Source organism: Dunckerocampus dactyliophorus, chromosome 14, assembly GCF_027744805.1.
Source record: "Dunckerocampus dactyliophorus isolate RoL2022-P2 chromosome 14, RoL_Ddac_1.1, whole genome shotgun sequence".
Taxonomy (NCBI): Eukaryota; Metazoa; Chordata; class Actinopteri; order Syngnathiformes; family Syngnathidae; genus Dunckerocampus; species Dunckerocampus dactyliophorus.
The window spans coordinates 14,864,462-14,887,886 of record NC_072832.1 but is presented as its reverse complement, the minus strand read 5'-3'; the positions used below and the strand labels follow the sequence as shown (position 1 = coordinate 14,887,886).

Here is a 23,425-nt window from a genome sequence, read left to right as displayed (position 1 = left end):
TAGTTCCTTGGTAACTAGCACAGTTGCGCCACAAGTATCAAAAATGTTTGTTTTAGTTTTTACAATTATACTTTTACGTCCGTAAAACAATTGTAAATGCATGTAAATGGCGACTGAAAGAGATAAATTAGCATTTAAAAGTAACTTTAAAGGTTCGCTTATACGCATTTATATGTTCTGCATGTAAAACTATAATTGTAAAACAATAAAAATGTGTTTTGTGTTAACAGTTTTGACTTTGTGGTACAGATTAATTGGATTTGCCTTACAGTGGAACCTTGGTCAGCGTCATTAATTTGTTCCAGAAGATTTGACTAACCGGAATGGATGCTAACCGAATCAATTTTTTACATGACAAATAATAGAAATCCAAGTAATCTGCTTCAGAAAGTTTTTATAATTTTAGAGTTATAGTTTTACATACATAAAACAATTCTAAAAATGTATATAAATACATATAAATATATGAATGAAAGGAATAAATGAACATTTAAGGTTACTTTTACCTTCACTGAAGAAATGATTCTTGACGAGACTGAAAAAAGGAAGGTAGTGGTTGATCTCGCCGCCACATTGTGTCTTTGGAAAGAGTCACTCCTTCAAAGAAGGTAAAAATAATCGTAACTGGTCATTTATCCCTTTCATTCATCATTCACATGCATTCTATAATAAAGTGTTTTGTGTTTACATTTTTGAGAGTCAACCGTTGATGACATCATAGACGGGCAACGTAGCTTCCCGTTCCAGTTGCCATTTTGTTTAGCTAGCTAATAGGATGCTAACAAGAAAGGATATATTGTGTGAACACAGTTCACAGTAGACTCAGGCAGTGTATTAAAAACACGACAAGACGCTCGCCTTATTGTACGCAAACTGAGGAAAAATTGTGGCGGAAATTTTTTCACATTAACCGTAAAATATGCTAACCGGGTTGGACGCTAACCGAGGTGCCACTGTATTTCTAATGGGAAAAAATGTATTCAGTTAGAGTATGTTTCGCTTAGAGTTGGACCTTCTGGAATGGATTAATGATGCTATCCGAGGTTCCACTGTATTTTCTTTATCTTCCAATTTAAAAAATGATAATAATCAAAGGTTGGGGTCAATTATGTAATAATATAATTAGACAATTATTCTCTACATTTACTGTATATGATTTCACCGTTACAACCAACCCTGTGGAGGTAACCATAATCATGTTCCCCGTTGGCGCAGAAGCTACCTAGTTAGCAACACCTGAAATAAGGAGGTATCTACTCAAGTAGATGTATGAAAATCCATCCATCCGTCCATTCTTTATGCCACTTGTCCTCACGAGGGCGGCGGGGGTATTCTGGAGCCTCTCCCAGCTGACTTTGGGGCGAGAGGCAGCGTGCACCCTGGACTGGTCAGATGTATGAAGATGGTATATGAAATACATTCTTGTTCGCAATTATTATTCAGAGAGAATATATAACAAATTTACACCGAAACCCCCTGAAAAGTCACACCTTAAACCTACAATTAATCAAAGCAGCCTTATAATGGTGGTTTTCAGCAACACCCTGCAACATTTTGTATGCATGAAAAACAGTGTTTTATGATAAGTAGTGCTGATGCAGTGCTCTTGCTGATTAGTTTATCCACACAACATGTCAAAACTCATCATGGCTGCAAAAATAGCTCTAATTAGCGGGGGGAGAGGGCTTTCAGATAGGTGTCGATTTACGATAGCTGTGAAAAATGTCCAGCCCAAGTTAAACATCCTCACCTTCTGTCAACTGGCTTAGATCCCGGCTTGCCGTCACAGTGGGAAACAACATGAAAAACATCGAAACCCCATCAACGTTTTTAGAGTTAAAGCAGTGTGCTTGCTTAAAATATACATTTGGGTGATTATAAGCCCTTATTTTAGATTGCAGCTCATCATGTAGCCGTGTAACCACAGCTGTGTAATCCCAGGTAGCTCCTGACTACCTTTTTCAGCACTGGAGGTTTGTGAACACTCTGACCCACTTTAGTGGCTTTGTGTTTCTAATATTTACATGAGGAGGTATGAGGGGATGCCTTGCGTTGTACAGCCGGCTGTCTAGAATGGGAATAATTATACACGCCAGAATTAGGGTGAAATGTGAATGCACAAGTGTTTCAGTAGATAAAAAAAAAAATGGCTGTCTTACGTCAAAGCATATTTTTAAAGGTCTATTAAATGGATTTCATCCGACACACTATCAATACACCATTGTGGGACCTGTGAGACTTATTTAAAATAGCTGGAAAAATAGTAGAATATGGGACATTTCAAAGTAAGTGTAGTTTAACAAATAGAAATGACTGACATGCAGTGATTTTGCTCTTTCTACACAATATAGTTCAGGGGTCGGCAACCCGTGGCTCCGGAAACTGCATGCGGCTTTTCAGCCTCCTTGTTGCGGCTCCCTTCACAGAGCATGGTGATTTTTTTTTTTTATACCGAAGTGAATGCATCTAGACTGCGTCCTGACTGCTGATTGGATGAGCAAGTGAAGGGGGTGGGAGACAACTGTGTGCAGCGAGACGATCTCACTGGAAGAGAAAAAAGGTGAGGGAGTTTTGAGTTGAGTCGGAAGCGAGTAACTTCAAAAATAAAACTATGGAATTAACAAGAGCACAGCAATATGTTTTATTACGAGAAGCGCGCTGCAGCGATGTGCTGGGAGCCCGTGGCACGCTAACCACCGAGGTGGCGACTGCGGGAGACACGGGAGCTGACACTGCACTGACCGCTTGTGATCGCTTTGGGGCGGGGTGGACGTCTCGGCAGCAACCGCAGAACAATACGTGCTTTCACTATTAAGTCTCCAAATACCTGAAAAGTCTCCAACGACGCCAGGAAAACTCCCTACATTTGTCGCTAGTCGCGTTTGAGAAAAAAAGTCGCAAAGAGCGTTTGGAAAGTTGCCAGATTTAGCAAGGAAGTCGCCAAGTTGGCAACACCGGGCTGCACATGAAATCGTAAGGAAGGTGAAGCTGTTCACAGATTGAGAGTACATGACCGAATCGTAATTGTCAATTATCATAATTTCAATCGTAATCGTAATTTTCAGTCATGAAACATCAGAGCATCTATCCCCCGAATTAAAAAAAATAAATAGGAAATTAGTCAGAAAATGAAAGAATGGCTCTCTCTGCAAAGACGGTCAAGGACAGGACCGATGGCAACAAACATCACAAGTAGGCAAATTGATGACATGAATTCAGCGCAGGTGTAAATGGTATTGAGAAAACAACACATGTGAACTCTGATGGGCCTTTTTATGTTCAAGTTGGCTGTGTTTTGTTTTAATTTTACACAAATACTCAAAAAGTCTAACAGAGTTCAGTGTTTAAATGATTTCAGAGTAGGCATGCTGCACTTCTGTTTGTTGAATTTTGTTGATGGAACAGGTAAAATTAAAAAAAAAAAAAAGATTACAACTTTTAAAAGTTTATAAGTTGTGTAATGCCTTGTGGCTCCAGACTATTTTTTTTTTTTACTTGAAGAGGAGGCAAAATGGCTCATTTGACAGCAAAAGTTGCCGACCCCGGTATAGTTTGTACTGTACATGCAGGAAGGTTATTATAACATTTAGCCTTGCACTGCTAATTCCCTTCAATCCACTCTTTATGAGTCCTGCAGGCAGAATGTGTCAACACACATATGTGACATCCTGCGTGATGAGATGCGGTTTACAGAGCCAGAGACAATCAACTTGTCCTTGAGCTCCAGATGGAAAGAAAATGACCTCCTTCGCCTTGCTCTTTTTTCAAACAAACACATTTTCCTTTCTCGTTAGGAACAAAATAGGTGTGTTTATTTGAGGATGTGCCATGAGCGTTATCACAAAAGATCAACAAGCCATCAATTATTCGTTCGCACGTGTGCCGCATGCATTAGGGAGTATACAGCATGCTGCGTGTACGTGAGGACGTCCTGTTTTCTTGGCCAATTTAAACACGTAAGCAGATGCTATCATCATGCCCCTGCAATGCTGCACAAACTAGTGTTTTGCAACCTTTGGAGTTTACTTGTTCACATTAATATTTAACATATTCTATTTCTGTGTCACTGTCAACCACTGTGAGCAGGGTATTTCGTGACAAAAAGACACAGAGGCAATGGTTTAACAAAACACTGAGCTCGTCCTGACAGATGGAAGACCAGCTAGGTCAGTAAAAGTGGGCGAGAGGCGGCACACACGCTGGACTGGTCGCCAGCCAATTGCAGGGCACATATAGACAAACAACCATTCACACTCACATTCATACCTATGGACAATTTAGAGTCACCAATTAACCTAACATGCATGTTTTTGTAATGTGGGAGGAAACCGGCGTACCCGGAGAAAACATCATAAACAGTAAATGCTGAAAAGTATGTAAGAAAATATGCAACAAAAGTTATCTCAAGGCACTGTACAAGGAGCAAGCACTACATGAGCAAAACCTTGATTTTTTTGGGGATGACACAAATTTCATATTATTAGAGTGAAATCTCTATTTTGTATGCCCGGGTTTTTGTATGTTTGACTTTTCTTCGAACATTTTCGCAAAGTTTTGCTTTGGTTTTAGTACACTATCTCGGTTTCATAATAAAGTAGTCCGTCCTCCCCGTACTGAATCGTTCCGCAAAATCAAGAGGCCAAACAAAGCAGCCTCCGTGTTGCTGACTCACTCTTCATGCATGACTGCTAAATAACCTGCCATGGGGCCAAAGAAAGTTGTGAATGCCAGCAATTTGATAAAGGTGAGAAAAACTATTGAAAAAAAAACCCCAAGAAGCCTGCCAATTATTGAGCCTGCTTCTTGATCTGCTCCCTGTCTAAAGCGCCTTGAGATAACTTTTGGTGTGAATTGGTGCTATACAATCAAAGTGACTTAATTTGAACTAACACTGCAAGAAAAACATGGAGACACCAGTAGACAGCCAGTCTGTATTTTCAAACCTTCAAAGAGTTGATTATGTTTCTTTCTTCAGGGGTGAGGAAAGAGGAATATGGGAATGAGGACCTTGATTGAGAATACAAGGAACTACTGTATTACCAAAAGCATCAAGGTTTGTGACTTGTTTTATTGTATTTAGGCTTTACTTGTACCAACAGGTTCTTCTATTTGGGCTGCATGACAAATAAATCTGCTAAAAAATTACAATAGTGTTTCCCAACTTTTATAGGGAAGCCCAACGGAAACATGGCTACTCAATGGAACCCCAAAAAAGCAACATGTACATTTACACAAAACGTATATTCAAAAATGAATCCGACATTTAACAGTACATGGAGTACCTATGTAACCTGCCTGGTCCAGCCAGCCCCCATGTTCCACCTGGGCTGGAACCAGGGTCCGCAGACTAACAGGCGAGAGCGCTGAGCACTGAGCTAAAAGCCTGAGCTGCCAACTAGATTTCCAGATTTCCGATTTTCAGGAAGTGGGTTTCACCAACGTACTTGAGAGTCGCACTGGACATCGAGTTGACAGCTCGGGCTTTTAGCTCGATGCATACCGCTCTCGACTCTCATTTGGTGGCCTGGTTCAAGCCCCGGGCATATGCACAGGTGGACCAGACGGGTTACACCTATCAGTACAAAAAGTTTCCAGTATTTTATTCTAAAAATAAAAACTGCCCCAGGACCCGTAATGGCTCCAAAGCCTTGCTTTGGGAAACCTATTTTACAATATTTCTGCATTTCTAGAAGGTAGTTTTGCTAAAGTCAACCTCAAAGGTAGTCACAGACCACGTTGAGTTTCTTGGGGACCAGCAGTCTTTTCAAGCTTGGCTAGCTGGTGTTGACAAGGTGCTGCCAATCAATCAAGGTCAGTCTCCGTCATATAATGGTTTGTTCCTCCAAAAAAAAAGTCCAAACAACCTGAGATGTGCAGAAAAACAATAGGTGACATCAAGGAGGCTCAGCCCACTTATTTTACGCTGCTTGTTGGCCGAGGGCTGTGTACTGTATAAGACACACACAGAGTGGCTCTTTGAAGGATAAAGAAATGTGATGACAGCTGCAAAGTCTTTAAGCACCTTAGACTCCAGTGTTTCTGCAAAACAAGACAAATGCACACGGAGTCCAATGATCCTTTCTGGAAAACCCCGAATGTTTCATCAGTTGTGTACACCCCCTGCCCCCCACCCCCGTAAAACTGCACCATAGCTGGTTAAGAGCTGCCAACAACAGATCTGCGAGGGCATTTTGAAAATGATGCATGCACAACTCTAAACCACAGTACATACTGTATAATAGTAATATTGATTGAATTTATATACTGAGGCCCTGCAGTAACAGGGGTCAACGTTTTTGTTTGATTACAGCTAATGTAGAATCTATAATATAGAGAAATTGTGAGAGGTTTTACAACAGCTACCGCATGCATAAGTGAAAAAAATTCAGGATTTGTCCTTGTAACTTCTACTTTCCTGTATATTTTCTGGAAAACAATATTGTATACTTACCATGGTGTTGACTGGACCAATGACAGGAGCTGAACCCGTCTCATGGATTGCATTCTGTTATAGATTGCACTGAAAGAAATAAACATAATCGGTAATAGTTAGGGTGTTGGATTGTGACATAATTATCTAAGGTGTGGACACGTCTCTAGGAATAACCTGGAACAGGAGCAAAGCAAAATGTATGTAAATATCGAAGGTTAGGGGTGGAGGTCTGCATAGTCGACTGTGTAGCTCATCACTATATGATCATGATGTACAAAGGAGTATTTGAGCAACACTGTACAAAAAAATACAACAAAAAAGTTATAAACTCATGTATTTTGAAGATTTTTTTTTTGTCTAGGAGATAAAAGTAATATTTTTGAGAAAAAAAAATAATGCTGTCAATAGTCATATTTTAGATTTAAGTTGAATTTTAACCAAAAAAAGTCATATTTATTTCTACATATACTTAATGTGTCGACTTTTTCTTACAAAAAGTTTTTTTGTCTAAAAAAATATAATATCAAATAAAAAATATATTTTTTTTATTATTGTAAGTTTGCAACTTTATTATTTTAGTACATTTATATTTTTTCTTTTTTCAGGGTGGTCCCAATACTTCTTCATAAACATACAGTAGTGTGAAAAAGTGTTTACCTAATTTCTTTTTTTAACGACCCTTAAATGTTTCAGATCATCAAACAAATTTACATATTAGTCAGTAACAACACAACTAAACACAAAATACAGTTTTTAAATTCAACTTTATTATATAAAAAAAATCCAAACTTACATGCCCCTGTGTGAAAGAGTGATTCCCACCTTGTTAAAACATACATTAACTGAGATTACTTGAGAAAAAGGTTATAAAGCCAATTCTAAAGCTTTGGGACTCCAGCAAGCCACAACGAGAGCCATTATCCCCAAATTGCAAAAACATGGAACAGTGGTGAACCTTCAAAGGAGTAGCCAAAATTGGCAGTGCAGCGACGACTCATCCAAGAGGTCACAAAAGACCCCACAACAACATCCATAGAACTGCAGGACTCACTTGCCTCAGTTAAGGTCAGTGTTGATGACTCCACCATAAGAAAGAAACTGGGCAAAAACGGCCTGCATGGCAGAGTTCCAAGACAAAACCACTGCTGAACAACAACATGAAGGCTTGTCTCAATTTTGCCAGAAAACATCTTGATGAGAGCCCCAAGACCTTTGGGAAAATACTCAGACTAGACAAAGGCTGAACCTTTTGGAAGGTGTGTGTCCCATTACATCTGGTGTAAAAGTAACGCTGCATTAGTGAAACAGAACATCACACCAACAGTAAAATATGGTGGTGGTAGTGTGATGGTCTGGGGCTGTTTTGCTGCTTCAGGACCTGGAAGACTTGCTATGATAACTGGAACCATTAATTCTGCTGTCTAAATCAAACCAAAAAATCCTGAAGGAGAATGTCTGACCATCTGTTTGTGACCTCAAGCTGAAACCAACTTGGGTTCTGCAGCAGGACAATGATCCAAAATGCACCAGCAAGTCCACCTCTGAATGGATGAAGAAAAACAAAATAAAGACTTTGGAGTGGCCTAGTCAAAGTCCTGACCTGAATCCTATTGAGATACTGTGGCATGACCTTAAAAAGGTGATTCATACTGGAAAACCCTGCAATGTGACTGAATTACAACAATTCTGCAAAGATAAGTGGGCCAAAATTCCTCCACAGCGCTGTAAGAGACTCATTGCAGGTCATCGCAAATGTTTGATGGCTGTTGTTACTGCTAATGGTGGCCCAACCAGTTATTAGGTTTATTTTTTTCCTCCCTTAATAAAAAAGATATCATTTCAAAACCCCATTTTGTGTTCAGTTGTGTTGTCATTGACTAATATTTAAATTAGTTTTATGATCTGAAACATTTTAGTGTGACCCTCCAAAAAAACGAAACCAAAATCAGGAAGGGGGCAAACACTTATTCACACTACTGTAATAGGTGAAATAAACTGAGGATACTGTTATCTATGTAAAGGCAGCATCACAAATATATACGGTAGATAGTAATTTATCCGTGATTGCGGAACATTAGTGCAGGTGTACCGCGGGAAAATTATCCAGTTTCACTTAATTAATTTAATTAGTCCGAAAAAGATTATTTACTACAAAATAATGTACTGTTTCTTTGTTCATCTATCTATGCCAATGATGTATAATGACAGGCAAAACAATGACATACTCTTCCACTATATGGTAGAAAGTATGTAATAATTATTTCCGAATACATCCATTTGTGACATTTTTGTTTGATGGTGTGCTGCAAGATTTTTCTAATGTAAAATATGTGCATTGGCAGCATTTGGTGTAGGTATACCTAATGTACTGACCAGTGAATGCACATATTTGTTTATTAGTCAAGGATTTGATCCGTTGGGACTACCTGCTTTTGCATTGCTCCAAAACACACTACACACCACTCTAGCACAACTGATTGATTGGTGTTAATTGCTTCCAGTCAAATTGCAGTTGAGGAAAATGTATGTTTATTCCTCCTGTTTCCACCACTTTATTGCAAGCCCGTGTTTTGTTGTTTTTTAATGGGCTGTCAAGAGTTGTAAAAGCTGCTCTTTGCAGTCCTTGCAGGAAGTTAAAAAATGAGCTGAAACTGTGCAGAATTGTTGCAACCTACATTTCGACAAAAGTATGCTGTAAAGTATGCTCATAACATGCAGCTTGAAAGCACATGCTGATGCTACATTCCCACTTGCAGTGACTCAAAACCAACATGAAACCACATTGTTTCATCCACTGGAAAATGACTTTTATTGTTAAAAATACAAGAACCAAACCTGATGACGTATGCCCGCATGGAGAGATATGTTTTAGTGTGTTTTGACCGAGTTTATAAATGCATTCTCTCACCTGTTTTATAGCCCTTTGTTGTGACCACTACTGTGCTTTTATACCTAAAAAAAAAAAAAAAAAAAATTATATAGATTTTATGTTGCAAAAATAAATCCAAATGTGCATGCATATACGAGGTCATTGCATTTCATCACTGTGAAAAAAGTAAACCAACTCAAGGTAAATGTGCTGAAATTTAGTATTGTAGTATCTTAATTCATGTGAAGTTTAGAACATCATTTTAGTGTTGTTTATCATCATTTATACCAATGTAGCATTTAGAAGCATCTAGTTAGAGAGGTGTTTAGTCTGGGTTGAAAAAGGGCAGGTTTACTTTTTCGTTAGTGGACGTTAGATTAGAATATTAAAATCAGTATTTTAAGGTTTACCTGTTTAGAGTTTAACTGGACGGCAGCCATGAGGTTTAAAGATGCATTGCATGATCTCAAGTTCAGTGACAGAAAAGTTAAGGGGGAAAAAAAAAGGTTAGAAGAGACACTGCAGATGAAAACTCTGCAATTTGTCACTCAGCAATCACAGTTCTGATGTCTGTTTGTTGTGCTCTGAATGCACAGCTTGTTTTTATAGCTAAGATAGCAGAATATAAGGGGACTTCTTACCTCTTTAACACCATATGTCAATCTCTTTACTGATGTCAAACCTCACAAGATGGGTAAAAAAAAACATGTATCACTTCCTAAATATAAAATATATGAATGTTTCCCAGGTGAGTGAACAGAAATTTAAATTATAAAAGCAAAGATTAATTTCGAACAGGTTAATAGTGTGTTTATGCAGTGAGTTAGTAGAAATCATGCAAATATTTATTTGTAACAAAACAGCACCAAATACATTTTACAACTTAAATCATAAATAGCCCAACCTGTTTACAGAGTCTAACACATGGTGCTGGAGTTTTGTTTTTATGAAATACTCTATGTACAAATTGACACAATTCACAAAAGCACTCATAAAGTACACACTGCTTCGTGCTTGATTGCGTTCAACCCCCAAGAAAAACATTTTTTTGCATCGATTGTATCTTAGAGATTGAAAAAACACATTAGACCTAGATTTAGTCTACGGGGTAAAGTCCATTTTAACACGACTTCAGGTAAAGATTTAGAACTGCACAAAATGTGTTTTATTCTTTTATTCACTTTCAATTGGACACAATTCACAAAAGCACTCAATATAAAGTACACACTGTACAATGGTTGATTGCTTTCAAATCCAAAGAAAAACATTTTTTGCATCGATTGTATCTCAGAGAACGGAAAACCACATTAGACCTAAATTTAGTCTACGGGATAAAGTCCTTTTTAACACAACTTCAGGTAAAGATTTACAGTAGAGCTGCACATTATGTTTTTTATTCTTTACTTATTTTCACCTTCCTACAGTTATTGGTAAACCATGCCACTACTTCCAAGCAGTCATCACAAACCTGCACTTACAAAATCCACATTTGCTAGCTAAAAGTGGTGTGCAGAAGTCAGACTTTTTAATTTGTTTTAATGGGGATTGAGGTTGGATTTTAGGGCAAAACTATTCGTATGTTGTTTTTATGGTGTGTGATTATCATGGCATCAAGGGTGATAAAAAGGAAAATGTGTAAGAAAGAAATGCAATTTCCCTTCAAAGGGCACAGCATAAATAAATGCACACGAAAGCAGTGGTTTTCAAAGTGTAAACTTGAGTAAATGTTATATGATACCTATTATTTTGTTATGGCTCTACTGTTGTCTCCATTTAAACAAAATTGTTGCAGGGGGCACTTTCAGAAAGCTACAAGACATGCGCTGCTGTTTTTAAGGAACTGCTACAAAACTGCTCGTCAAAGATCTTCTAACACGAGTGCTCTGCTATTTTTAAGGACTACTGCAAAAACCCTAGTCAAAGATCCTCTATACGAAAAGAGTGCCCTGCTGTTTTTCAGGACCTACAACAAAAAACACTATATCAGGGGTCCCCCAACCACAGGGCCGCTGTCTGGTTCGGCCCTTCCCACGGACCGGTACCGGGAAAACTTTACGAAGCAGTGATAAAAAAAAAAAAAGAAACTTAAAAAAAATATATTTTTGTAAATAACTACATCAAATTTTAGGTGAATGCATATCACCGTTGGAAATAAGGGTGATTATTTTATTGGAAAAATAATATACAGTTAGAAATTCCTTCCCGCGTTGTTCAACGGCCATTGAACGCATCTTGGTTGCGTGTGCTAACTTTCTCTGATGCTGCACAGATACTTACATTTGCTGATGCTGTGTGTGAATTCATAAGGGTAAGATTTGATGGCGCTATTATAATTTGTGTATCATTCGTTTTTGAAAATAAAACTACAAAAAATGAATAACAACTTATTTTTTCAATATTTGTTTCCAGACCCCCGCCAAAAAAAAACGGATAACAAATCATTTTTCTCATTTCTGATTTTGTGCACAATTGAAAAATGGACAAAATGGATAACGGCAATTGTCCAAATGTCCAACTTCGATTTGTTGCCATCCATGGAACCCAGAAGAGAGAGACAGCAGCACAGCCAGCAGCATAAAGGGTGAACACATTTGTCCTGTTTAAAAAAGACAAAATAATTTGCGCATCTTTTTTTTTTTCCACTTACACCGGGGGAGGAACCAGTCTCAAGGGGCGTGTACTACAAAGCAGGAGTTTGAGGATTTTGTGTTAAATATTGTAATAAATGTGGCGCTGGAAAAGTGAGGAATCCTATTTCCGGTGATGTGGTGTTCATGGTTGCAGTGTGTAATGACAAATGAATACATCCTGAGACTACATGCTTATGTTGTGCGTTTGCTTGCTTCTCACACGCAAGGAGAGGAGCTCCGCCTAACATTTAGCCGTATTACAAAGCTGGTTCATTTCTTCGGATACCGTATGTGGCCACGGTCGTTGATACGCTGGAGCGAACCTGCTCCTGTGTAGGTTTCGTTTGTGCAAGATCAGAGCCAGTAACAGTAGCGCCTACTGACCAATAAGCGATGGCAGCCTATAACAGTCCTGCCCATTGACCATTCAGTTGTCCCTGAGGAAATTACGTCATCATTCATTGACAGTGCCTGGATATAAGAGTTAAAAGCAAGGATTTGAAGAGATTGGGCAAAACCCTTTTGCTTTTCTCCACGATTTTCATGTGGAAAGCTGTTGTTGGAGGGACTGGCTTATCTCTTCCTGCTTCTGGGGTTGTATGTTTACAATGACTACGTTTACATGCGGTCAATTATCGGGTTAGGGTCAATATTCCGGTTTCTGAAACATTCGGAATAACCCGTTTACATGCCTGATGTGGAAAGAAAACAACAAAAAGTGCGCGGACAATGTTTGGTAAACATCATTTCCGCTTCTTCTTCCTGTATCCAAAAACAACAACACCGGCACAGCGGATAATGAACGCCTTTGTTTGCACTTTGGTGCTGGTACTGACCCACCATCAGTACACTATTCTATCTCACTTTTTCCATTAATGGAAGGCAAGAACGTGAAGAAATAGGAAATGGAGCCAGAGCTGTGCCATCCACATCCATGCTATACATTCCCAGAGCCCCCCGGACACTTTTGAAGATGCGTTCATACAAACCCTGTTTCGCGTAACTGCTTGATCACCTTCTAATAGATTTCGCTTTTGCGGTACCTTCTACTGTCAATAAAAGACATAATGTTCCTGTCTTTCACCACACTAACGAGGTGGCTTGTTTCCCCCTCGCTCCAAAAGTGTGGGGTTTTGCGTGTCACCATGTTTACAAGTAGTTCCTGCCAAAGACACAAGATTCCTTTCGAATAGAACATGCGCAGAACACAAATGAATGTTCCTTTTGATCGGGATATCCCGATAGGTGTATACGTGACACGATTTTCATGTTAGAAAAGGAGTAAGCCAGGGGTAATATTCGGGTTTTTACAAACCGGAATATGAGCATATTCGGGTTTTTCCAAAAGGGTTACTGGTGTTTGCATGGCCATGCCCAACCGGGTTATTGCTAATATTCCGGTTATGATAGGGTTATTTAACTGCATGTAAACGTACTCAATGAGACACGACGAAACACTGCACTTACAGTGCCCATAAAAAGGAAAGACAATAGTTTCCATTTCCAAGTATTTTATTTAATTTCACATGTCTATTATCTGTTCTGTTGTTCATATAAATAAAAATAGACCTTCTACTTGTCACTCATTATTGCTGGCATGACAATTCCTCAGCCACAGTAAAATTCTGTGCCTCCTTTCTGCTTTACTTTAGTTGAATTTCTGTGAGCTACGTCACATTTAAGTGTATTTTAATGTAATGATGCAGCACTACCACAGACACGCTTAAAGCATCGTACTCCTATGACATGACTTACCACTTTGAATATTATTTTTATTTATATTTCATTTTTGTTGTTGCTTGTTCACACGTTGACTGAACTGAAAACTGAACAGAAAGATTCAAACAAAAGTGGTCAACTATACCATGACAATACAGTAGTAATGTATTGCAGTTCATATGCATAGTGTGTATTTGTTCGTTAACGATGTGGCAAACTTACGCATTCACGTTGTTGGTGATTTTCTGCCAGCCTTCCCTCCTGCTTTAAGCAGCTGCAGCCATGCTTCCTTTAGCAAGTACAATATCTTTATATGCTTCATACTTAATACAATAGTTTGGTCTTCATGAGTGCATGTCGCTGTGCTGTCGGTGCATTGCACATGCTTGTGATGGTCATCCGCAGCTAACCCCGCCCTGTAAAGGGCAACATCACTTCTGGGTCACATGGCTTGCATCAAATCGAAGTTGGACAATCGGCCGTTATCCGTTTTGTCCATTTTTCAATTGTGCACAAATAGGGAAAACGATTTGTTATCCCTTCTTTCGTTTTGGGTCTGGAAACACGCAATTTGTTTTATACACAGTCCTCATAAATAAATAATAATAGCATTACATCACTACAATGTTCCCCCACCCCAGGTCCGCAGCGGCTGATGGGAACGTGAGCCGGTCCGTGGGCCAAAAAGGGTGGTGACCACTGCCCTATATGACAGGAGCACCGTGCTGTTTTTAAGGACCTACAACAACAAAATACACTAGTCTAGGATCCTCTATATAACAGGAGCACTCCGCTGTCTTTAAGGACAGATTACAAAGAAACGTCAATCAAAGGACCTCTCGGAGTGGGCCACTCTGATGCCATTCATGGGCTGCATTTGGCCCATGGACCGCCAGTTAAATAGTTCTAATTTAGGCCAGAGCAGGAGTTTCTGTTTTTTCAGTGAAAAATATAAGTTGTTGTCCAAAAAAAACAAATGCTAACATTTCCCCATATTCACTTTAATTCACGCAATTTAAAGAACAAATAACTAAACCTAAAACTCAATTCATTTTGCCTTTAACACGTGACTTAAGTATATTTCTTGATTTTTCTCAAGTTGCTGCCCAGAAGTGCTCTTTTCACACTTTGAAAACAGCTGCTTTAAGGGCTTATCTGAATGGAATGGACAAATATTACTTGAAGTAAATATAAATATGATAAATAATTAGACGGGCCATATGTATGGAGCACCTTCAGTATCTACCATAAGGATGTTTTCTGTATCCCCCTCTTGTCAGCTGCAGAACCGGAGCTTTAAGACTGGGACGTGAAGTGGGCCACTCATCCTCTGGAAAAGAAGTAAAAACACTTCAGTGAGTGTGCACAGATATCAGTGGCTGAATACACTTTATGAGAAAATGTCCTCCCAGGGCTGTAGAGAATTTACACAAAATTAATTTTACAAGCTCTTTGGCCTCTGTCGAAGCAGCGATGCAATTTGACAAACAGCCGCTCCTTTTCTTCCTTAAAGCCACATTACAAAAAAAAAAGAGTACCACCTCTTCTGCATGGCACATTGAGCAAGCTTCTAAATAGGAAAATGTTTATGGAGCAGAAAATCAAACCTCTTGGTTTTTTGGTCATCAACCATTTGCACACTTTTGCTGTGTGTAAAAAAACACTCTGCGAAGCCACACTGGCAACCAGCTTATAGCACCACTGTCATGTGGCTAGCACGCCAGTCCGTTGGTGTTTTTGTAAGAAAAAGCTGCTAGGAGCTTTTTTTTCTCTTCTGGAATGAGCCGACAAGGGCCCCCATCCAAAGGCAAAACACTCCACCTTCACAATGAGCATCAGTTTGTCTCCTCAGCTCCTTTTGGCTCACTGACTGCAGCCAGGAGCCAAGAAAGAAGCAGGAGTGGCTTCCAAACAAAATGAAAAAAAACCCCATTAACAATATGGTTTGTAACATTTAATAGCTGCCGCCAGGATGTGGTCAAAACATCATTTTTCACGATGGATTAAAGCTCCAATGATGTTCACATATACAATTAGGTCATATCAATATTGTTTTTTTTTTTGGTTTTTTTTACAGATGCTGCATACTGGCTTCTTTTACTGTGATGTGATCTTTTACTGGTCTCCATTGCACACTGATATCAATATCAGCAGAAAAAACAATACTAATATGATCCAATATCTTAATTTTATGCGAATATTGGCTGATATGGTCGGCCGATATTATCCAACATCCCTAGTTTATATCCATTTCAACATATCAGGGACAAAAGCAATTGGATGTATTTCAGCAGGACAGCTGTAATCACACCAAAGCCGTATTGACCCGACTGTAAGACGATATTTTTTTCTAGACAAAAAAAAAAATCTGAAAAATACCTAATTCAGTAACTGGTTCCAGACCCGACCGTGATATGTGAATTTCCATGAAGTAGGATTCCTTATTTATGAATGAAATAGTTTAGTAGTTAGAGCATAGAAAACCTGTTGACGAATACGTTCTTTAAAATGATTATAGCCCCGATGTAAAATACAGTAACACCCTTATAGTCACCTTTACACTCGTATTACCCAACAGGAAGTGCCGTTGGGAGTTCAGAGTTGAGTTTCATCTTCCCGTGGGCAAGTAGCCCATGTCTTTATTAGGGATTATTGTGCCTGTTGTGAGATAATTCAAACCTGCAATGAAAGCCTGTTGTTCCGGTGACTAAGTCTGGTGATTGTGTGTCTCATTGAACATTACAGTAACAATACTGACACCTAGCAACTATTGTAAATATGCATCTCTTTTGAACAGTAATAGGCCATGTTCCACAACAAAACAGCATGATTTATCAGTTAACACATTTCTGCAAAATTCAAATTGCAAAGTGGCGAGGGATGACTGTATTGTCGTCTTATATTTGGGGTCTTTTATTTAGACATGGAAACTAACAATTGTCACCAAAGGACTTCTCCTGAGAGTCTGAGCTTTTCTTCCTGTCGCTCACACACCACTGACCTGGCAAAATGCCGCTAGGACATTTTATAATAAAATTCAGGCATTTTTCCATAAATAGCTGTTGAAAAAGAGAGGTTGCCTTATAGTCGTGTTAATACGGTATAGACATTCTTGATTTTTGCAGACATTTTTTAATCATAGCTGATCACATTTTTTCTCAAAATAGGTTTAGCGCTTTCCATTTAATTAATAAGCTAATTCTATTTAATAACTGACTCGATTCATTTCAATCCATCGTTTATTGTTCATGATATTTGAATTTTTCAGGTTAGAAAGTTGTAAAACAAAGTTTTGTCTCTATACATGTTTATGTACATACTGTATGTTAGCCAGAAAATTCTTCACATTATCATCATGTGTAACTTACCATAGTTACTGTAGGATTCGTCATTTATTCCTTGTCCATATTCATAGTAATCTGAGATGCTAAATGAGAAAGGAATCAGCATTAACAAGCACAAATCTCATCCTATGTTATCATTCAATGTATGAAGTTAAGATGCAAGAAGCTGTTATTCATTTATACACTGCTCAAAAAAAATAGAGGAACACTTCGAAAACACCATCAGATCTAAACTGGGGGAAAAATGATCTTGAATATCTTTCCTGATAATAAGTGGCTGATGAATTAGTAACAAAATGATGCCACATCTCAGTAGTTTGTGTGGCCCCCACGTGCTTGTACGCATGCCTGACAACGTCGGGGCATGCTCCTAATGAGACTACGGATGGTGTCCTGGGGGATCTCCTCCCAGATCTGGACCAGGGCATCACTGCGATACCTGGACGCATGGAGGAGATTCCAGGAGACAGGTAGTTACTCCAGGAGAGCTGGACAGGGCCGTAGAAGGTCCTTCAACCCTCAGCAGGATCGGTATCTGCTCCTTTGTGCAAGGAGGAACAGGATGAGCACTGCCAGAGCCCTACAAAATGACCTCCAGCAGGTCACTGGTGTGAATGTTTCTGACCAAACAATCAGAAACAGGCTCCATGAGGGTGGCCTGAGGTGGACCCTGTGGTCACTGCCCAGCACCGTAGAGCTCGATTGGCATTTGCCATAGACCACCAGAATTGGCAACTACACCACTGGTGCCCTGTGCTCTTCACTGATGAGAGAAAGTTCAACCTGAGCACATGCGGCAGACGTGAAAGGGTCTGGAGATGCCGTGGAGAACGTTATGCTGCCTGCAACATCATTCAGCATGACCGGTTTGGTGGTGGGTCAGTGATGGTCTGGGGAGGCATATCCCTGGAAGGACGCACAGATCTTTTCAGGTTAGATAACGGCACCCTGACTGCTATTAGGTATTGGGATGAAATCCTTGGACCCACTGACAGAACCTACGCTGGTGCAGTGGGACCTGGGCTCCTCCTGGTCCACGACAATGCCTGACCTCATGTGGCTAGCGTATGCAGGTAGTTCCTGGATGATGAAGGAATTGATACCATTGACTGGCCCCCACGTTCACCTGACCAATAGAACACGTCTGGGACATTATGTTTAGGTCCATCCGGTGCCGCCAGGTTGCTCCTCAGACTGTCCAGGAGCTCATTGATGCTCTGGTCCAGATCTGGGAGGAGATCCCCCAGGACACCATCCGTAGTCTCATTAGGAGCATGCCCCGACGTTGTCAAGCATGCGTACAGTACAAGCACGTGGCGGCCACACAAACTACTGAGAATCATTTTGAGTTGCTACAATGACATTTTAGCAAAATGGACCAGTGTGCTGCATCATTTTTTCACTTTCATTTTTGGGGTGTATTTGATTTCCCCCCTCTGTAGGGTGATCATTTTCATTTCTATCAAATTATGTGGCATCATTTTGTTACTAATACATCACCCACTTATTATCAGGAAAGATATTCAAGATCATTTTTCCCCCAGTTTAGATCTGATGTGTTTTTCAAGTGTTCCTCTAATTTTTTTGAGCAGTATAGTATATGTGTGAAGGTAAAAGACCAAATCTGCCTTTTCTTTCAGTCATTTTAATTTTTTTTCCAAAGTAAACGCTAAGTCAGGAGATGGTTTCACCAAAATTAACAGCACACTTCAGTGCAACAGAGCCAAATGTAGAATAAGTGAACGGTGTGTAAATGTCACCTCTTGGAGTGATTGCTGTAGTTGTCATCGTAAGCGTCGTAGCTCTCGTCGTCGTATTCTCCTCCGTATCCATCGTCGTAGCCCTACGAGGGATGACGCTGTGAGCAGTGCAACTGGACTTCACAATTTGCACTCTCAAGTATGTACACATGAAAACAATCAACGTTTAGTACTGCAGGCACGGTCGCTCAGTGTCCTTAATGGAGGAGGACGGAGGATAAATGTGCGACAGAAATTGCTGGTAAAGGTTCGCAGGAGGACATGTACCAGAGGTGGGGAAATGTTTTGACTCGTGGGCCACACTGGGTTAAAAAAATGATATAATTTAGCCCCTATAATTGTACCAATTCACCTGTGTTGTGTTAATGTTAAACAATCTGCTGTTTCAGGAGCACTTTAACCATCTGGAGGTTGTTTTGCATTAATGCATGCTAAACATATGATCATGGCAGACCAACTCAAAAAACATAATTGAATTCGACTGTTTTTTTACTGAATAAGACACCCAGAATGTACATGAATAAAGGCTGTGGCATTTACTATATGAACTTTGTACAATAATACATTGCCTATTAAGAGTATGTTAATGTCCCTCCTTGTGTAACAAGGACAACTTCTTTGACATGTTTTCCAATTAAGCAAAAAACACAGCAAAAAAAGCGACAACACGGCAAAACACAAAAGTGAACACTAAAAAACACCCATGGAATATAAAATATCACTTTTCCGCGGAACTTTGTCGGAGAACGCTTGCTTCACTGACCTCTCTCCGTCACATGGGCTCGAGCTGCTCTGTACACAGACCCCACCCCCTCTGCTTTCTATCAAAGCCTCGTCTTCCTGGGGCTGCTGTGATGTCGTCCCTATCATTACCGTAATGACCCATATAACACTAGAAAGCACAGCCTCTCGCTTCGGAAATCAGAGGAATAATATTTCATAGTTCAAGACTAACGGTAACTTAAAAATAGCACAGCCAATCATATTGTTAAAGGTTTAAAAAAATAAGAATTTAAAAACATCCGGCGGGCCAGATTAAAAAGATTAACGGGCGGTATATGGCCGTAGTTGGTCCATGTCTGACATACACCCTCTGAGTCAGATGAGCAGATTTTCATCATCACATCCACCAGTAACAATAAAAATACCAAACAAGAGTGTGAGTTCAATCAGAAAAAAAAGCTTTTCCTTCACCTAATGGTAACAATAAACCCATTATGTGCTTGTGGAAGTATTAAAATACACACATACAAAGCAATATTGTCTTCTTGGAACAAAGTGGAAATATATTTTAGAGTGCAACACTTATTTTTCATCGACAAGGACACTTTGTATCAGGAAAGCGTGACCTGAAGCCAACAGTGATGAGAATGAGAAAGTGCTGTTGAAAATGGACGTATATGTCATCCCTTGAAGAAGAGTTACAGGACTTACAGAAGTAGTACAGTTTGGAGCTCAACCAAAATCTTCTGTACAAATCTTCAAGGTCGAACTGTGATCACGCATGATGTAGGCAAATCTCATGAGCCTTTTTCATGTTTCCTCTCATTTATGTGTCTGTGATACACTTTTAAAGGGTCAGCCATTTTACATTGATTGTCTTTGATTTTTTTACAGTAGTAAACGTCTGAAGGTGCTGTCTGCCTTGGTTAAGGTACTGCAAGGGGGATGCTAACTTTTGAATGTTTTGCAAGCATTATAAATCCACCCACTTCCTGCTCCAACGTTGCCAGCTATGCCCCACGGAACACACACACACACACACACATACACATTAGCTATGTTTGTTGTCTGCTAACAATAACGATTGGGTGAAGTTTAGCTACTAACATTAGCTATCATTGAATGTACTTGTATAGCCTATCATCACCACACAATAACTCCAAATTGTCGGTCGCTTCTTTAGAGACTTTTGTGTGTGTGTATGCACCACGAACAGCGACGAGTGACAGACATGAACAGCAATCATTTCATTACATTTTTACATTTTCTTTTTAAGTTTAACTTCGAAATGTGACAACTATAGTAATTATTTGTTCAGTCTGCACAACCTCTTACATATTTACCATCAAAACCACTCCTTTAACATGGGCAGTTTTGTTACATGTTATATTTTAACATATTGTATTTTTTGGTTTAAAAAATTATAATTTGAAGCCGAAGAGTGACAGTACCTTGAACAAATGTTTTATGATTTGGGCACAAATTTAAATGAGAGCAACTTAAAAGTCAACCAGCATTAAAAAAGGACAAAACGATTCTGGCAACTTTTCTGGATCTTCTTGATGAAATCACACAACGTGAATTTACCACATTTAAAATAATTTATAACATAATATAACATAATTCTAAAAAAAAGTATATGCTTAGCAGTTTCAGGCAGCGCTTTAAGCTTTAATATACAGGTGCATCTCAATAAATTAGCATATTGTGCAAAAATTATTTGAGTTAAGTTAAGACAAATAGACCATTTAAACGGATAGTTTGGATTTTTTGACATGAAGTTGTCAAAAAATGTGGGGTTCTTATTAGCTGTTAGTTATACTTTTATATAAAAATTGTAACGAAATAAAAAAATACATTCATGAAGTATTTTACTCTGTGTGTAGTCAGTCTGTAGCAGGGGTGGCCATTACGTTGATCGCAAGCTAGAAGATCGCCAAGGTAGTTTGGGTCGATTGCGTAAACGTAACTTTGTAGTTGTCATATGACATCAGTCAGCTGACGTTAACCTCCCCTCCTGATTCGATCTTGCTCCCCCGCGGCGTTTCAAGCTACACACGGAGATGCAACTTTCATCTTTATTAATCTGATTACGGATGAACTAACTCTGCGGTAAGATGTCTATATCTATAACAAAAGTTATCTGTTCACTTGTAGCGGCTAGTTACGTAGACAAAAAAGTCTATTGTTTGATGGCTTTGCGTCTCGTCATGAACTCTACTACAGAAATCAGTGTTTTCTACACATCCACTTCTTAAACTATTATTTCAGGATTACATGGAAAATGTGCCCATTGCTGAAACCTTTTTAATATGTTGCCTTGACTTCAGCTACATTGTCTTTTGCATAGCCATTTTCAGTTCTTGTATATCGGTAATGTTTGATAGCAAATGCTAACTGGTTGTAATACATGAACTGTATCTCCTAATGAACGTTACATAGCTATTTTGACTGACATATTACCAGTATTCAGGTTATGTACACAACTATTGAAGAATTATGTGAATGTGAAATACTAATCATTAATATGTACAATACTATTTCAAAGTTTACCTGTTAGATTTGATATACGTTATGTTTTATAGAAAGAGGTAGATCATTTTGACTTGTAACATTGTACATGCAATGTTTTACCTAACATTTTAACTTCCCAAGCTGTCAAACAAGTGTAAAAATAAGTTAATGCTTGGTATTACTGTAGGGTGACCATATTTTGATTACCAAAAACCAGGACACTCTGCCTGACAAGATACTCAAATGACAATAAAAAGTTACTCAAAGAATACTTAGAATTTCAATACATTTAAAGTATGTCAACTCTGTATGGACAGAAAATAGTGATATTACAAAATACTATCTATAACCAAAGGCACAAATTCCAATGGAAAAACATAAAAAAAAAACCGGCACAAAAATGCTTCCAAAACCAGAACGACACAGGAACCTGAGGTCAAATGCTTGTTAAGTTTTGGAATACGACCAATATTTTTGGGAAAAATGTGCCCTCTAAACTCACAATGATTGTGTATGACGTTCCCAATTTTATGGGACTTCAACTCGGCAAGTGTCAAGAGGATTAACTGTGCAGCATATGTTTTGCTCTTTCTTTGGCTTTTTGCGACTTTTTGGCAACATTAATGAAAAAAGCCGCCCATACGGCAGCCTCTCAGAGATTACGTGCCATGGAGTACTAGAGTGCCCAAATGCTGCCCAATGAAAAACAATCATAACCAGGACATTTTCATCACTTTCTAAAAACAAACAAAACAGGACAGGGTGTGAAAACAGGATATGTACTGGGAAAACAGAATGTTTGGTCACCATTTACAAATACTGTATGAAAAAACCTGAATCATGACGAATGGGTGATACAAAAAACGCTTTTCTAAGACAGTTGCATCTTACATACCTCTTTTTATAAACATTCATCGTCTTCGTCATATAAGTGTAACCACTATACTGTAAAACACATAAAAAACAATAAAACACTCCACCTTAACTTAGGTAACACGGTAATGCCAGAGTGTTACTGTCTTGAATATGTAATACTGTCTTAATAGAACTTCTGGTGTACAGTAATCCATCGTTACATATCATCACGTTTTTGACTGCGTCCTTTGAATGAATTTTCGTTCGTTTAGTCATTTTTATGCTTGAAAATACTCAATTTAGGCAAAGAAATATGTAACATTTGCTTAAATATGCATTATTTTGTCTGTAAAAAAGCAAAAGAAAAAGCTTTAATCGTGAAACGTGAGCTCCTCTGACGAGTCACGTGATGTCCTGTAGGCATTTTTCCCTAAAATTTGGTCAAATTCCCAAATGCAACCAAGGCTGACAGTGTGATTTTGTTTGAGTCAATTAATTAATGAGGCATGATTCTCCTTGTTTGAAACTCATTTGTTAAAAAAACAAAACAAAAACGAGCACAGGCCCTTTACATGCAG

General features: G+C 38.9%; 1 protein-coding gene across 7 annotated transcripts in view; it reads right to left on the bottom strand.

Annotated features, from left to right (window-relative positions):
• Positions 1-2,620: 2,620 nt before the first annotated feature.
• The window catches only part of khdrbs2 (KH domain containing, RNA binding, signal transduction associated 2), an 81,098-nt gene continuing 60,293 nt past the window's right edge, over positions 2,621-23,425 (bottom strand). The window contains exons 7-12 of one of the 7 annotated variants that reach the window (XR_008573728.1): positions 18,756-18,838; positions 17,020-17,078; positions 14,898-14,981; positions 9,342-9,385; positions 6,452-6,520; positions 2,621-6,039 (exon numbers count right to left, since the gene is read on the bottom strand). Coding sequence is in view for 4 of the 7 variants with exons in the window: in XM_054799365.1 (XP_054655340.1) it covers positions 6,492-6,520; positions 14,898-14,981; positions 17,020-17,078; positions 18,756-18,838 (255 nt within the window). In the remaining 3 variants the exon portion in view is untranslated. The other 6 variants (XR_008573730.1, XM_054799365.1, XM_054799368.1 and 3 more) reach the window with 6 other exon arrangements.